Here is a 17,331-nt window from a genome sequence, read left to right on the forward strand (position 1 = left end):
CTCTTTGTTGGCTATTGCTGGGCCTTCACTGGCATCCATGTTGACTACTGTTGCTCCTGCCTGGCCTCCATGTTGGTTACTGTTGCTCCTGCCTGGCCTCCATGTTGGTTACTGTTGCTCCTGCCTGGCCTCCATGTTGGTTACTGTTGCTCCTGCCTGGCCTCCATGTTGGCTACTGCTGCTCCCGGGAGTTTTCTGTGTGCTCACTGCCATGCTAGGTCTGGTATAATTTTTGGAAGGCTGACTGGCTACCACTTTCACCTTGATCACTCTTTCCTCACCGCCATGCTGCGTCAGGCTGAAATTTTGGGCTGATTCATGCTATGCTACCTCTGTTTTAATTGTTCCCTGTGTTCTCACTGCCATGCTGTGTCAGGCTGAGTTTTTGGGTGGTCCATATGCCTACCTCTGTTTTAACCAGGCTATTGCACAGAATTAGGCATAATGGTGCCATTAGGCAGCCTCAGAGGCATGCATACATGCTGCCCCTGCTGTTTCCTGTCCATTTCCATGGTGTTTCCATAATTTTCTGAGGTTGACAGGTTTTCACACGACCTTCCCCCTACTGAACTTGGGTCCCCTGCAAAAATGCTCGAGTCTCCCATTGACTTCAATGGGGTTGGTTACTCGAAACCAGCACTCGAGTATCGGGAGATATTCGTCTCGAGTAACGAGCACCCGAGCATTTTAGTACTCGCCCATCACCCATTTTTTTACTTTTTCTGGAAGTCTGATTTACAGCAAAGCTACACATGATGATAGATATCTCTGGGGTCTTCCTTTAGGGTCTGTACAGCAGAGTGTAACTTTGACAGGGGGCTATAGTTTTCTACTACACTGCCACCAAGGTCCATAGCTGTACTTAAATTTAAATGTGTGATTGGTGCCCAGTGAGATGCTATATCTTTTTCAGTGAATGTACCGCTAGGTACATTGCTCTGTGTTTTTTGAATTAACAGACCAGTGGTGCGGTCCTGCTTTTGCTTCATGCTGGGCCAGTGCTTGGTAATAGACCAGCGACATGCATGGGAACGGGGCAGCGGTTCAAAAGAAGGACCGCACCACTGGCATCCCCGCACTGGCAGCAATCTGTTAATTTAAAAAACACAAAACTATGTACCTAGTGGTACATTCGCTTTAAAATATTAAGTTATGGTACAATGACAAATAATTAATTTCAGCAGTCCTATTGAACCCCCCCCCCCCCCATAATATACTCAATATAATAAAAACTATGTAAACTTTACTTTAGTCAAAGAGGTTTCAGAAAATGTGAATTGGCTCGAGCAGAATTATACACAGTTACTGCGCTCTTAAATATTTAGACCTAACCTTTAAATGTTTACTCTGGCAATGTTTTAATAACAGTGAGTCATTGAGATACTCTGAGAAATGGGGGGTAACAACCTCAGGATGAGAAATCCAAACTCACAGAGCACACAGCTCAAAGAATGTTTAGAGATTTCTGGTAATGAGGCTTAATACCGGTTGCATTGTAAAAAAGTGTCTACAGATAAATGCTTTCCAGCCACTATGCTCATATATTTTCTCACTCACTGAGGGTGCGTGCACACTACAGAATTCCCGCGTATAACCCGCGGCAGATTCAGTTGCTCATACCCGCACGTGGCGGCGCGCATCTCCACTAGTACCATAGACACTAATTTATGCACGGGCGTTTTACACATTCCGCCAAAAGATGTGACATGTGAATTCTTTCGGCGGAAAGCGGAATCCGCCCGTGCATAGAATAGTGTCTATGGCATGGGCATAGATGCGTGCCGTCGCCTGTGGGTACGAGCGAAGGAATCCGCCGCGGGTTATATGCGGGAAATTAGTAGTGTGCACGCACCCTGGCCAAGTATTGATGTCCTCCGTGCAAGGACCATCCCGAGGCTGCTTGCTCAGGCTTCCTCAGGCTGGGTTCACACTGCGTTTTTGCAGTTCGTTTATTGGATCTGTTTTTAAATAATTACTTTTAGGCTATGTTCACACGCTGTACACATAACGGCAGTTCCGCGTGGAACAGACGGAATTCATGATCATCGCGTTAAACGACGGTCGTTCACGCAGAACACCCGTTGTTTGTACAGAGTGTAAACAGCCAAAAAGTAATCATAAGAAAAAATGTCTGAAAAAACGGATTTTCCCATAAAATGGATCCAATAAACGGACTGCAAAAACGCAGTGTGAACCCAGCCTTTTTGTAGACAATTTAACCCCTTAGCATCCCATGACGTACCTGGTACGTCATGGTGACGCGGGGGGAGTTCAGAGAGGGGTCCCGCCGGGACCCCGCTCTGAACGGCGCTGATCCCGGCTGTGATCTGCAGCCAGGGGGTGCCTCTATTAGCCGGAGTGGGTCCCGTTGCCGCTCCGGCTAATTAAGCATCTAAATGCAGCTGTCAAACCTGACAGCTGCATTTAGATGCTTAGCTCCGTGCATCCCTGGTGTCTAGTGGGACGGATCTCCCTCCTGCGATGCGATCGTGATGGGGAGATCCGTGCTTCTGACCGGGCTGGGACTCAGCGTCGCAATGACGCTGATCCCAGCTCGGCAATACATTGCTATGGCCTCCAAAAAAATTCCAAACTGCTAAATTGTGCATTTTTGGTCGCATCAAATCCAGAAAAAATTAAATAAAAAGCGATCAAAAAGTTGCATATGGGCATTTAAGGTACCGATAGAAAGTACATGTCATGGCGCAAAAAACGACACCTCACACAGCCCCATAGACCAAAGGATAAAAGCGCTATAAGCATGGGAATAGAACGATTTTAAGGAGCATTTTATTTTTTAAAAGCCATCAGATAAAATAAAAGTTATACATGTTACATATCATTGTAATCGTAACGACTTGAGGAACATGCATAACAAGTCAGTTTTACCCCAGGGCGAATGGCGTAAACACAAAACTCCCTGAAATGAAAACAAATTCCTTTTTTTTCAATTTGACAGCGCAAATGATTTTTTTCCGGTTTTGCTGCATATTTTATGGGAAAGTCTGTCATTGCAAAGTACAATTGATGTCTAAAAAAATTAGGGCTCATATGGGTCTCTAGGTGAAAAAATGCAAGTGCTATGGCCTTTTAACCCCTTGCCGCAAAATGACGTTTGGGAAACGTCATGTAAAGCAGGTAGTTCCTGCAACATGACGTTTCCCAAACGTCATGTCTTCCCTGCCTCCCCCCGCTGTCCCTAGGTGAGATCGGGCAGCGGGAGGAGGCTATGTCACATAGCCTCCTCCCGCTGCCTTTGCCCGGAGGGGAGCCGTGCTCCCCACGGGCAGTTAACCCCATAGACACCACGGTCAATGCGACCGCAGCGTCTATGGGGATATTTCTGGATTGGGAGGCGATCGGGCGGCGGGAGGGGGCTGTGGCATGTTGCCTCCTCCCGCCACCACTACAGATCCTCCCCCGGCAGTTCCCTGTTCCCCCTGGTACTGACGGATCGCCGCTATCACCGTTGTAGTGGCGATCCGCCAGTACCGGCCATTACCGGCGCCGCCGCTGCATTTCATCTCCCCCCACTGTGAATCCATGGTGGGGGGAGATGAAATAAGTATTAATCAGACCTCAGATCAGCCCCCTAGTGGCCGATATCTAACCCCCCCCCCTCCCCGGGCGGCCATCAAATCCAAGATGGCCGCCCCCATCGCTGCGAACAAACGATGTTTCCATCGCAGCGATGGAAATAAAAAAATGAATGAAAACCCCATGCTCTCCGCCACCAGAGGTAGCGGAGAGCATGGGGCAGTGATCGGGGACCCCCCTGTGGGGTCCCGGAACAGGCGATCGGCGGTATATACTATATACCGCTGATCGCCTGTTCCCAGTGCTGCCAGCACTTTTTATCCCCTGTCACCATAAATCATTGGTGACAGGGGATAAAAAGTGTCACCGTGCCCCCCCCCAAGTCGCCCCCCCCCACCCCCCCAGTCACCCCCGTCCCCCAGTCACCCCCCCCCCCTTCCCTACATACGTTACCTGATCCTGGAGCTCCGTCCTCCTCGACGTCCTGACTGCTTCTGATGTGCGCATGCACGTCAGAAGCAGTTAGCTCTGGAAATTTAAAGTGACAGAGACCAATTTGGTCTCTGTCACTAAACTATGATTACTGTGATAGAAAATATTACAGTAATCATAGTAATATAGTAAAAATGAAAGTGTAAAAAGCACAAGTGAAAAAGTGTAAATGTGAAAAAGTGAAAAACATACAAATAAAATAAAACACACTTTTTATTATAGTAATAATTGCGGTTTACTCCCAGTATTGCGGTTTTCTCCTGTAACCACCGCAGGTTGCCCGTATCCGCCCCAGTTTGCCCGTAACCACCGCAGGTTGTCCGTAAACACGCCAGATTACATGTAACCACCGCACGTTGCCCATAACCACCACATCTTGACCGTAACCACCGCCTCTGACCACCGCACGTTGCCTCTGACCACCGCACGTTGCCTCTGACCACCGCACGTTGCCCCTGACCACCGCACGCTGCCCCTGACCACCGCACGCTGCCTCTGACCACCGCACGTTGCCATTGACCACCGCACGTTGCCTCTAACCACCGCACTTTGCCTCTAACAACCGCACGTTGCCTCTAACCACCGCACGTTGTCTCTAATCACCGCACGTTGCCTCTGACCACCGCAGGTTGCTCCTGACCACCACAGGTTGCCCCTTACCACCGCACGTTGCCTCTAACCACCGCACGTTGCCTCTAACCACCGCACGTTGCCTCTAACCTACGCAGGTTGCCCCTGACCACCGCACGTTGCCTCTGACCACCGAATGTTGCCTCTGACCACCGCACGTTGCCCCTGACCACCGCACGTTGCCTCTAACCACCGCACGTTGCCTCTAACCACCGCATGTTGCCTCTAACCACCGCACGTTGCCACTGACCACCGCACGTTGCCTCTAACCACCGCACGTTGCCCGTAACCACCCCAAATTGCCAGTGACCCTCTCCAGATTGGCTATAACCACCCCAAATAACATGTACCCATCCCAGATTACCTATAAGCGCTTCAGTTTATCCGTAACACCCCACGTTGTCCGTTACCACCCCACGTTGCCCGTTACCGCCCCATGTTGCCCGTTACCACCCCATGTTGCCCGTTACCACCCCACATTGCCCGTAACCACCGCAGGTTGTCCGTAACCGCCGCAGGTTGCCCGTAACCACCTCCAGATTACCCATAACCACCTCCACATTACCTGTAATCTCATTTTTTTATTGTATTTTAGTAACTGTGCTATTCTAATAACTATTACTAGCTGCGGTTTTGCTCCAGCAAATTGGCACTCCTTCTCTTCTGAGCCCTGCTGTGTGCCCATACAGTGGTTTATGCCCACATATGGGGTACAGTTCTACTCAGGAGAACCTGCGTTACAGATTTTGGGGTACGTTTTCTCTCCCATTCCTCGTGAAATTGAGAAATTTTTAACTAAACGAACATATTATTGGAAAAATTCGAGTTTTTCATTTTTACTGTCTAATTTTCAATACTTTCCTCTAATACCTGTGGGGTCAAAATGGTCACCGCACCCCAAGATTAATTCTTTGAGGGGTGTACTTTCCAAAATGAGGTGACTTTTGGGGGGTTCTCTTCTGTGGACACTACAGGGGCTCTGGAAACGCACCTGGCGCTCAGAAACTTCTCCAGCAAAATCTGCATTAAAAAAGCTAATTGGCGCTCCTTTCCTTCTGAGCCCCGCTGTGTGCCCATGCAGTGGTTTATGCCCACATATGGGGTACCTTTTTACTCAGGAGAACCTGCGTTGCAAATTTTGGTGTACTTTTTTTCTGTTGTTCCTCGTGAAATTGAGAGATTTCAAACTAAACGAACATATTATTGGAAAAATTCAGGTTTTTCATTTTTACTGTCTTCTTTTGAATACTTTCCTCTAATACCTGTGGGGTCAAAATGCTCATCCTACCCAAATATGAATTCTTTGAGGGGTGCACTTTCCAAAATGGGGTGACTTTTGGGGGGATTCTATTCTGCTGACACTACAGGGGCTCTGCAAACGCATCTGGTGCTTAGAAACTTCTTCAGCAAAATCTGCATTAAAAAAGCCAATTGTCGCTCCCTTCCTCCTAAGCCCCGCTGTGCGCCTATATAGTGGTTTACGCCCACATATGGGGTACCGTTGTACTCAGGAGAACCTGCGTTACAAATTTTGGCATACTTTTTTTCTCACGTTCCTTTTGAAAATGAGAAACTTTAATCTAAACATATATAATATTGGAAAATTTTTATTTTCGATTTTTTTACGGCCTAATTGTGAATACTTTCCTCCAGCCACTGTAGGGTTAAAATGCTCATTATACTCCTAGATTAATTCTTTAAGGTGTGTAGTTTCCAAAATGGGGTTACTTATGGGGGTTTTCAGGATAACAGACTTCTAAATCCATTTAAAAAAAGAACTGGTCCCTAAAAAAAATCCTTTTTGGAAATTTTATGAAAATTTTATAATTTGCTGATACATTTCTATGACCCATAACACCCTAAAAAAGTAAAATATGTTTCCCAAATTATGCCAGAATAAAGAGGACATATTGGTAATGTGATTTAGTAACTAATTTATGTGCTATGACTTCCTTCTTTAAAAGCAGAGAATTTCAGAAGTTCATAAAATGCTAAATTTTCAAATTTTTCATGATATTTTGATGTTTTTCACAAAAAACACACAAAGTAGTGACTAAATTTTGCCACTAACATAAAGTGCCATATGTGACGAAAAAACAATCTCAGAATCGCTAGCATACGTTAAAGCATCACTGAGCTATAAGCGCATAAAGTGAGACAGGTCAGATTTTGAAAAATGAGCCTGGTCATTAAGGCCAAAACAGGCTTTAGAGGCAAGGGGTTAAACATAAAGTGGAAAAAGCAAAAGCGCAAAAACGAAAATTGGCTTTGACCTTAAGGGGTTAAAGTGTAGCCTAGCTTTAAAAAAAAAAAAAAAAAGTAACGGTATTAGGCTATATTCCCACACAGTATTTTTGCTCAATATTTGACAACCAAAACCAGGAGTGGATTGAAAACACAGACAGACTGCGGGGGACATTTATCAAGGGCTAAATTTTGGTGAATAATTGCATTTTTTACCCATTTTTGGTCTAAGTTCTACTTATGAACCAGTATTCGACAGGTGAATATTTTAAGATGCAACTTTTTTTTAATCTGCCTGTTTTAAGTATTCACCAAAAAGTTTGCATAATCCGGGATTAGCGCCCAATTTATCATTTGCGACTTATTAAAAAGTCGCATAAACAGGCGCAAGCTTATGTCTGGTCAGAACCAGGTGAATAAAACTGCGCAATTTTTTCATAGTTGCGCCTTTTTGAGCCTTATTATTTAGATGCATTTACTATGGCAGTGCTACATGTTAATGAATCAGTCACAAGATATTGGAACAAAATACACACAAATCCCTATTAGAATAGTTGCACACATTAGACTCCTTAGTAAATGTCCCTCTATGTTCTCACACTGCTGAAATTTAGTGGATTGCTGTTAGTTAATGGCAAAAAATTGCTGTTATTTTAATTATTTCAATCCACTCCTGGTTTTGCTTGCAAAATACTGAGGAAAAATCCTGTGTGGGAACATAGGCTTAAAGGGGTAGTGCGGCGCTAAGAAATTATTCACAAAATAACACACATTACAAAGTTATACAACTTTGTAATGTATGTTATGAATGGCCCCCTTCCCGTGTTCCCCGACCCCCGCCCGTGTACCCAGAAGTGTAGTGCACCTTCCGCGTCATAACTGTGCTCAGCTGCGATTGGCTGAGCACAGTTATGCTCAGCCAATAGCGGCTGAGCAGCTGATGACGTGGCAGAGGGGGGGCTGGCATGAGGGACGGCAGGAGCGGGTCGGCCGGCCTCCCGAAGATGACGTCTTTGACGGGGTCAGTCAACACGGATCCGGTATGTATACTGCACTACACTTCCCGGTACACAGGCGGGGGCGGGGAACACGGGAAGTGGGCCATTCACATACATAACATACATTACAAAGTTGTATAACCTTGTAATGTGTGTTATTTTGTGAATAATTTCTTAGCGCCGCACTACCTCTTTAAAGTGATTTGGATGGCTTCCCTTGTAATTATGTTGCATTTTTAAATAAATTTGTACTCCTGGTTTAGAGACCCAATTAGTAATTATGTCCGTAATTGCAGTCCCGCAACTATGAACAGGATTCAGATGTGTATCCGTCCGTCTGCATGGACCTATTGGTTGTAATGACTACTACCCATGTGTAAAAGTATCCATTTAAATAAATGGGTACTATACTGTCAGCAATTAGGGATCTGACTGTATAATACTGATGTGTAAAGGGGCTTTAAAGGACTTCCATAAAGTCAATGTTTTACTTACTGCTGGACTACAATCTGAACTATCTACAATTGTGAAAGGTGCCTGTCCCCTTGTAAATAGCATATAGTTTCTTAGTAAGGAGGTGTGTGTATACTCTCATATTGTATGAAATTAGAAAGTAGTTGAAAAGCAATTTTAGTGCATCAATAAAGCAGTTTTAGTGCGTCAATTTATTCTGTAATGTTCCATAATACAGCAGATCATGTATATGTAGCCAGACAGCCATGGACGTGGGCTGCCCTCTTCTGAACATGTTGAAACATACATGGTGAGTTTACAATGAGGTATCATCATCGTCATTAGTCATGCTGCTTACAGTGTGTGATCCGCCCCTCATTCACATAACATAAGGCTCACACCCAACCCTAGGAAACTATTTGGTTACACAGAGAGTGCGGGGGTCACACTGTGCACTGTAGGAGACCGCCGCTAGGGGCAGCAGAGCGCTCAGCGAGTCCCAGGAAGCAGAGGAGCCGGGGCTGGGGTGCTGCAGACTACCAGAGCAGCCTGGACAGCAGGGATCTCCCGGGACCGAGGCAAGCTTCTGCAGGGCTGTCACTGCCACTGGCTGGCCATGGTGCTGCTGCAGGTAATAGGACCGGCTGCCTAGAGCGCTCTGCTAAAGTTATTCACCGGCCAATGGCAACTTTCTAACTCCTGGCTACATGCTCTTTAGTGCAGCAGTGACATCAGATTAGATGGCTCAGTTAGATACTTGGTCTGTGAGCCCCTGTATGTTTCAGTACTATTTAGTCGTTTTTCCTTATGGTATTAGGGGTGACATGGCTTCTAAGTGTAACAGTCCTAGACACTGAACTGTCACTGGGAATAGATGTTACTGGGGTCATGGAAGATTCCTGTGCTTAGCTCCCTCAATCACCACAATATGTTGTTTCTCATTTTTTTTGTCATGATTATTTTTTTTCTCCATTGCATTTATTTTATTTTAATTTTTTCATGTTAGAACCAATATAAGTGGTGCAAAAGGGAAATAAGCCTATAACAACAAGATACAGTTTTAGTAACTGTTAGGCTATGTTCACACAACGTCAAAATTAATAAAAAGGCTTCCGATTTTCATATTTAACTGACTGCAATGGCAATGCACTGAAGTCAATGAGAAGACGGACGTCCAATGCACACAATGTATTGAATAACGGACGTTTTTGCCGCGGACGTCAAAATAATGAACATGATGATTATTTTTGTGCGTCTTTTGCAAACAGCGGACATTTTTATTAGTAGTTCGCACACAGTTTTTCTTTTCTCACCGTTCTTTCTCCGTTTTTACTATTAAATTCAATGGACTTTTCAATTAAGCCGCATCCAAAGGCCAATTAGTAACCCCAAACTAGAATAATGTACAAACACCAGTTATTGCACTACAGGGAGGCCAGGCTGCTAAATGACGTCTGTTATTTTAGCCTCAAAATAACGAACATCATTTTAAACGGAGCTGAAAAAACGTAGCGTGAACATAGCCTTAGACACTAGAATTAACTAACATATAATTTTATGTATGGCGATAGGATTGTTATAATGCTTCATGTAAAAGGTATGCATGTTGGTAACCGTGACCTTTAGGCTTTCTTTACACATTCTTCTTGCATACTTTCTTTTTTCTCCTGGAAAACCCTAGCTTAATGATGTAGCTTTTGTTGCATTTTTTCCCCATAATAGTATCTACTAATACATAGATTTTTTTCGTGCAGCATTTTTTACTTGATTTTTTTTTACTCATTAAAAGGTACTACACAACATTAGTTGCAAAATTGTGCATCACACATTGTTTTATTTTTTTATGCCAGTGTAAAGAAATATATTCATACGAATAGCAAGAAAAACATTATATTGAGGCTTGAAATTACAAGTAAGCAGCCATTATATGAAGTGTATAATGCTAATGCAGCTATGAACACCTTTGCACTGACTTTTTATTTCGTATTTGTTACCTGAGTAAAAAATATAGGTCAATGAATAGTCTTCATCAGAATGTCCTACTGTTTGGCTGCTATTCAGAGAGGATACGATAAATCAGTCGGTCAGATAGACTTTCTGATCTCTCAGTGTCAGGGTCCATTTACACAAAAAGATTATCTGACAGAGTATCTGCCAAAGATTTGAAGCCAAAGCCAGGAATGGATTTGAAAAGAGGAGAGATCTCAGGCTTTCTTTTATGACCTGTTCTCTGTTTATAGTCTGTTTCTGGCTTTGGCTTTAAATCTTTGGCAGATAATCTGTCAGATAATCTTTCTGTGTAAATGGACCCTTAGAGATGGCAGAAAGGAGGTGTTATACTGAATCTGTGATTAGGGGGGAGAGAACCCTTAAATGGTAGCTCGCAACCACTGTAGACAGAGACTAAAGGGCCTATTACACGGGTCGGTGAGAGGAGCAAACGAGCGCTCTCAGCGCTCGTTTGCTCCTCGTTGCCCGCTCGCTGCCGCCGCTATTCAACGCGGCTGCAGCGAGCGGGTGAGTGCGGGAGGGGGCGGCGGGGAGCTGCGGGGGGGGCTGCCCGGGTGATCGCTGATCGTCTGGGCAGCCCATAGGATATAGCGGCGTCTGCTGCCGACGCTCCTATTCAACGGAGCGACGGCAGCAGATCGCTGCTATATCAGTTGAAAAACAAGCGACTGCAACGATCAGCCGACATGAACGATGTCGGCTGATCGTTGAACTCTATTCCACGGGACGATTATCGCCCGTAGCGGCCGATATCGGCCGAATACGGACGATAATCGTTCCGTGGAATAGGGCCTTAAAGCAAATACAAGGCAGTTTGCAAGGGATAATTACATGCTCTGCATACAAGTTTAAAGAGAAAATAGAACTCACATAGCAAACTCTAGAAGCGAAACTGAGCAATTAAAAAAAAAAGTCATTTGGAAAAAAATGTTATTTGCTCCACAATAAGTACCCAGGAAGAATAAATAAAATGCTTTTCAAAAGTGTCCATAGCGTTAAGGGTATACTCCAACAACAGGTAAAAGATATCTATGCTGCAGAAGCATATAGTATCGCTTACTTATCTCCCCCAGCTCTTAACCCCCCCCCCCCAAATCCTGCCTACTCTCAGTTTTCCACCAAAAGCTGTTGCAGAATATCTAATTGCACTGCAGACTATTGCATAATCAGTGAGGTTACAGCACCTGTAATCACACACAATGTTTTTATTGCATTTTTGCTGCAATTTTCCCACTACTTCGCTGCATTTGTGGTAAAATAGCTTGATTTTGCCAAATAGCTGGGAAATCCCAATAAAAATTATTTTAAAATGCATAAAAAAAACGCCATGTATGAACACAGTTTAGGTGACCCTAACAGCTTTCTGGGAAATTGTAGTTGATACATGTGTTTGAGATGCTGTAATGTAATAGGATTTTATAATATAAAAGATTGCCATGGATCATCACGTGAAATGCACATGCTAATGTCCTGTGTATACTCTGTTATAGGTTGCTGTTTCTCTTATGTGGCTCGGAGTTCTCTTTGCACAAAATCTAGATTTTTCCTACCACAATTCTGCACAGTTGGAGATGGTTTTGAAGGACTTTAATTCAAAATACCCTGCAATTACATATCTTCACAGTATTGGGAAGTCAGTGGAAGGTAGGATTACGTCATTTTTATCTTTGCGTGCCTTGACAAAGTGGGTTAGTATACATTTATATAGAGATATTGTACCTACACTTAAAGGGGCTGTCCAGTCCTTTCTTAAAACAAAAAGGTATTTAAAGGAGAAGTTTGTCGAAAATTTTTATTTAAGTATTGTATTGCTCCCCAAAAGTTATACAAATCACCAATATACACTTATTATGGGAAATGCACATAAAGTGCTTTTATCCCTGCACTTACTACTACATCAAGGCTTCACTTCCTGGATAAAATAGTGATGAGGGATGCTCAGTGTCCCTCCAGTGCCCTGTGTCCCTCAGTGTCCCCCTGCCATCATCCTCTCCAGCAGCCACAGCCCGCATGGCTCTGGGACTCGGGTCGTGACATCACCATTTTATCCAGATAGTGAAGCCTTGATATAGTAGTAAATGCAGGGAAAAAAACACTTTATAAGCATTTTCCATAATAAGTGTATATTGGGGAGTTGTATAACTTTTGGAGGGCAATACAATACTTAAATAAAAATTTTGGCCTGACTTCTCCTTTAAGAAGTTTATGAAGTTATTCAGCTTTAAAAGCTTTGTTGGTTTATGTTCAGAGGCTGGAAGCCATGCCTTATCTAGTGGTTTACCTAGACTGCCATTTTAAACAAATACACCTCTAGGTTGAAGCCCTATTACACAGAACGATTATTGGCCGCACTTGTCTGATATTGGCCGTTACGGCCAATAATCGTCTTGTGTAATAGAAGGCAATGATCAGCCGACATGAAAGATGTTGAAAGACAAACGACTGTGATAGCAACAATCTGCTGATGTCGCCCTGTGGAATAGGAGCGGCGACAGCAGACTGCTGCTATGCTCTATGGGCTGCCTGGATGATCTAGCGATCACCCGGACAGCCCCCCCACACACACAGCTCTCACAGCCTCCCCTGCACTTACTTGCTTGCTGCCGCCGCGTGCATTAGCGGCGGCAGCGAGAGGGGAACGAGCGCTTGTTTGCTCCTCTATGTCGCCCCATGTAATAGGGGCTTTAGGACAGCTTTTTGGTAGATGGATGCTTTCATGGATGCTTTCATTCTTTGACAGCAAGCAAAGATCTTGAACCTGATAATAAATTGAGGCAGAATGTATTGTAGAAATTTTGCTTATTTCAGTCTAATGATTATGCTTATTAACATAATGCTAGACAGCCACTTTAGAGGAACTAGACTATAAAAGTATACTTGCACATATGTGTTATGTCTTGTAGAGATACTGTATTGTAAAGAACAGTGGTCTTAGGGCCCCATAGACATTAGACATGTGTCAGCCAAAACCCCAGTTTTGACAGAATCAGCTAGCCACCTGATGTGTATGGGGTCTGACAGATGGTATTTGTGTAGTTTTCAGGCAGAGACCAAAAGGCCTTATTACACAAAGGGACTAACCGCCATATTTGACTGGTTATCGGCCATTGCGGCCACTAGTCACTTTGTGTAATGAAAGGCAACGATCAGCCAACATGCACAATGTCATCTGATCGTTGTCTTTGAATGTCTTTCAACATGTTGAATAGCAACGATCTGCTGCCATCGCTTTATGTAATAGGCGACAACAGACCGCCACTAACGATTGCCCGGGCAGCGATGACAAGAACGGACGTTGTTTTCAATTAACAACGGTAATTCTTGTCATAAAAAAATGTGTTGCAATGCAATCAATGCAATCAACAGCCTTTGTTCACACAATGTATTAAACAACGGCAGTTGTTCGCTACAGCCGGGGAAATAATTAACATGTCAATTATTTCCATCCATTCTGCATTGATTTCAACACAACTGTCAGTGTTGAAAACATTGTTTTTAAATGCCAAACAACAGCCGTTGTCTGTACTGTGTGTGAACATAGCCTTAAGGTATAAGATCCTGCTTGAACATTTGCACTTTGCATTGTTATGTGCTGCAGATTTTCTGCATGCACACCTTTCTTACTTAGGATTTTAAATAGGTGCTGGGGAGCGTGGTAAACTAATTCAGGTTTCCTCTCAAGCTGCAGAAAAACAGCCAAAATTATAAACACATAAATACACAGCCAAGTTGGATGTTCATGTTAATGGGGTTTCTGGAGAGGTAGCTGTTATCTTATACGTATGTACATACAGAAACAAGGCCGTTCATGATCGTTCATGAGGCTCTTTGCTGCAATCAGTTGTCAGATGAATGTCCCCTATTACATGGAAAGATGTATGGCCAATAGCCAATGATTTTTAACCACGCAAAATGACCCATTCAACCAGTGAACAGGCATTTGCTCATCTGTCGTCTGATCACTGGCCCCATTACAAAGGGCAATATCGTCCTGTTTGGCCAAGAATTACCTTGTCTTATACAGCTCTTAAATGGGTCATCTTTGGGAGCAGAATACATCTGCAGGCTGCGCATCGGCTTGCCAATGTTTCAAGCAGCAAATCTCGGAGCCACCCAACAATTATCAGTATTGCAAGCGCTACCTGCAGTCAATAGCAGGGCTGTGTGGTCAACACATGACCGTGGATCTGACTTATGAAACACCTGTTAATAACCTTTGTTCAGCCGAGAAGGATAGATTTTTAGTTTTACATCCCTACATTTATGAGAGTGAAACAGGTGAAAGGTGACAGCTGCTATAACAACAGGCTTACTTTTGTGCACATTGAGTGTCTTAGAAATCAGCACCTGCATGGTGTACAGTGCACAATGACCTGCATGGAATTTATTTACTTACTACTCTTACATGTTCACAATAAGTTGTGCACTTTTGGTATATACTCTTTGAAATGAATACCCTGCGATTGTCCTTAAAGGGCAACTCCAGCGAATTTTTTTTTCTTTCAAATCATTTGGTTTCAGAAAGTGACAGAGTTGTAATTTACTTCTATTAAAAAAATCTCATCTTCTAGTACTTATCAGCTGCTGTATGTCATAAACAAAGACATAGATATAAAGGACATACAGCAGTTGATACGTACTGAAAGATTTGAGAATTTTAATAGAAGTAAAGTACAAATCTCTGTCACTTTCTGACACCAGATGATTTGAAAGATTTTTTTTCCCACTGGAGTTGCCCTTTAATGTCATTGGTATATCATAATCAATCTCTTGTATGTTTTTTTTTTTAAATCAGCTGTCTTTTTATTGAAGAATGACTCATGAAACAATTACATAAATGGAGAGTTATGCCAGATATCAATAAGGATTTATACAAACATGGATAAATATTAAAGGGTTAAATAGTATATTGAGTAGATGTAAAGAAAAAATGAGTAGAGAAGAGAAGCACACAGATGGTTGGGTTGGAATGACCATGATGGGAAGAAAAAATATAGATAGTATAAAGATAGGGGCACTTACCCCTATCAACCCAGAGCCCAAGAACTGCTTTTAGTGGCATCATATTAGCATAACAAATTTTTAAAGGGAACCAATCAGCACAAATAGGCTGGGTTCACACACTGTATACTTCAGGCAGTATTTGGTCCTCAAGTCAGGTCCTCATAGCAACCAAAACCAGGAGTGGATTGAAAACACATAAAGGCTCTGTTCACACAATGTTGAAATTGAGTGGATGGCCGTCATATAACGGTAAATAACTGCCCTTATTTCAATATAACAGCCGTTGTTTTAAAATAACAGCAAAAATTTGCCATTAAATGCCGGCCATCCACTCAATTACAACATTATGTGAACATAGCCTTTCTGTGTTTTCAATCCACTCGTGGTTTTGGTTGCTATACAGCCTCACAAATACAGCCTCAAATATACATAGTGTGAACCCAGCCATATACTGATATGGTTCCCTGCTGTACAGTATAGCTCTGCCGTGCAGTTCCCAGAAGCTACCAGCCACGCCTGCTTTACAGCAGGGAAAAAGTGGTTTTATTGCACCAGAGAGGCGCAGCAACTAGTCATCTGGGCAGGGAGCCACCTATGACTAGTCACGGCTCCCCACAGAGATGACTAGTTTCCGCCCCTCTACCATCCCTTTGAGGCGGAATAAAACTACTTTTACCCCGCTGTAAAGCTACTTCTGCAGACGTGGTGGCTTCAAGGGGCTATACTGTACAGCAGGGAACCATACAGCACTTTACAGCATCACACCATTTAAGTGACTTTATTATTAATGATTTTTTTTCCTGTGCTACTTTCTAGTCTAATCCAGGAACAGTTCTTGACTAGACAGAGAGTAAACACTGTATCAAACTGAGTGATCAAGACCCTATGGGGAATCACTGTGTTGTTTTAGGTCCAAAATTCTGTGCAGATTGAAACTGTTGGTTCAATATTTAAACCGACTCTGTACCCACAATCTGACCCCCCCAAACCACTTGTACCTTCGGATAGCTGCTTTTATTCCAAGATCTGTCCTGGGGTCCTTTGGGCAGGTGATACAGTTATTGTCCTAAAAACAACTTTTAATCTGGCAGCGCCGTGTCTGACGGCCGGGGCTTACATTTGTATATGCATTAGGCTCGCACACCCTCTCTGTCCTTCCTCCCCACCCTCCTCATCATTAGGAATGATCCAGGCAGATTGCTTCCTATTCCACACCTGTGTGCATAATGAACATGGGCTGAATTGTTAATACACCTGTGCAATGCTCAAACAGCAGTAAATATTCCTGGATCATTCCTAATGATGAGGAGGGTGGGGAGGAGGGACAGAGAGGTTGTGCCATCCTAATGCATATACAAATGTAAGCCCCGGCCGTTAGACACAGCGCTGCAGGATTAAAAGTTGTTTTTATGACAATAACTGCATCACCTGCCGAATGGACCCCAGGACAGATCTTGGATTAAAAGCAGCTATCCGAAGGTATAAGTGGTTTGGGGGGGAGACAGATTGTGGGTACAGAGTCGCTTTAAAGGGGTTATCTAGCACAAATGAAAAATCTATGATATTGCAGAATCACAACAGTGCTGTATACTTACCCGACCTGTTCTGCCACAGCTGCTGCCTCCTGGTCCTCCTTCTGTCCACCAAAGTTTTGACAACATCCACTGACATGTCACTCTCACCAGAAATGGCCATTCAGCTTGGTTTATAGCACAGTACAGATGTTTTATTTATTTATTTTTTCTTAAATGTATTGAGTATAACATTTTATAATAGAATAGTTAAGAAAACAAACAAAGACACCACCACCAACAAAAAAAGCATTATTATATTTTATAGAAATAATGTGAGGGGGCAACCTTATCTTAAATCTCAGGGTCTTAATCGTGTAATGGTATTTCTAACACTACAGCTATGAGAGGAAAAAAGGGAGACCCCAGAGAACCGGCTGTTAGTAAACAGA

At 43.4% G+C, this 17,331-nt stretch overlaps 1 protein-coding gene across 3 annotated transcripts in view; it reads left to right on the forward strand.

Annotated features, from left to right (window-relative positions):
- The window catches only part of CPM (carboxypeptidase M), a 141,499-nt gene that overhangs the window by 55,454 nt on the left and 68,714 nt on the right, over nucleotides 1-17,331 (forward strand). For 2 of the 3 annotated variants that reach the window (XM_069955869.1, XM_069955863.1), the window contains one exon: nucleotides 11,855-12,008. In XM_069955869.1, the coding sequence (XP_069811970.1) occupies nucleotides 11,855-12,008 (154 nt within the window). Of the gene's footprint in view, nucleotides 1-8,787; nucleotides 8,986-11,854; nucleotides 12,009-17,331 lie in introns of those variants that run through there. The other variant, XM_069955864.1, reaches the window with a different exon arrangement.

The sequence above is a fragment of the Dendropsophus ebraccatus genome, chromosome 1, assembly GCF_027789765.1.
Source record: "Dendropsophus ebraccatus isolate aDenEbr1 chromosome 1, aDenEbr1.pat, whole genome shotgun sequence".
In the NCBI taxonomy this organism is placed as follows: domain Eukaryota; kingdom Metazoa; phylum Chordata; class Amphibia; order Anura; family Hylidae; genus Dendropsophus; species Dendropsophus ebraccatus.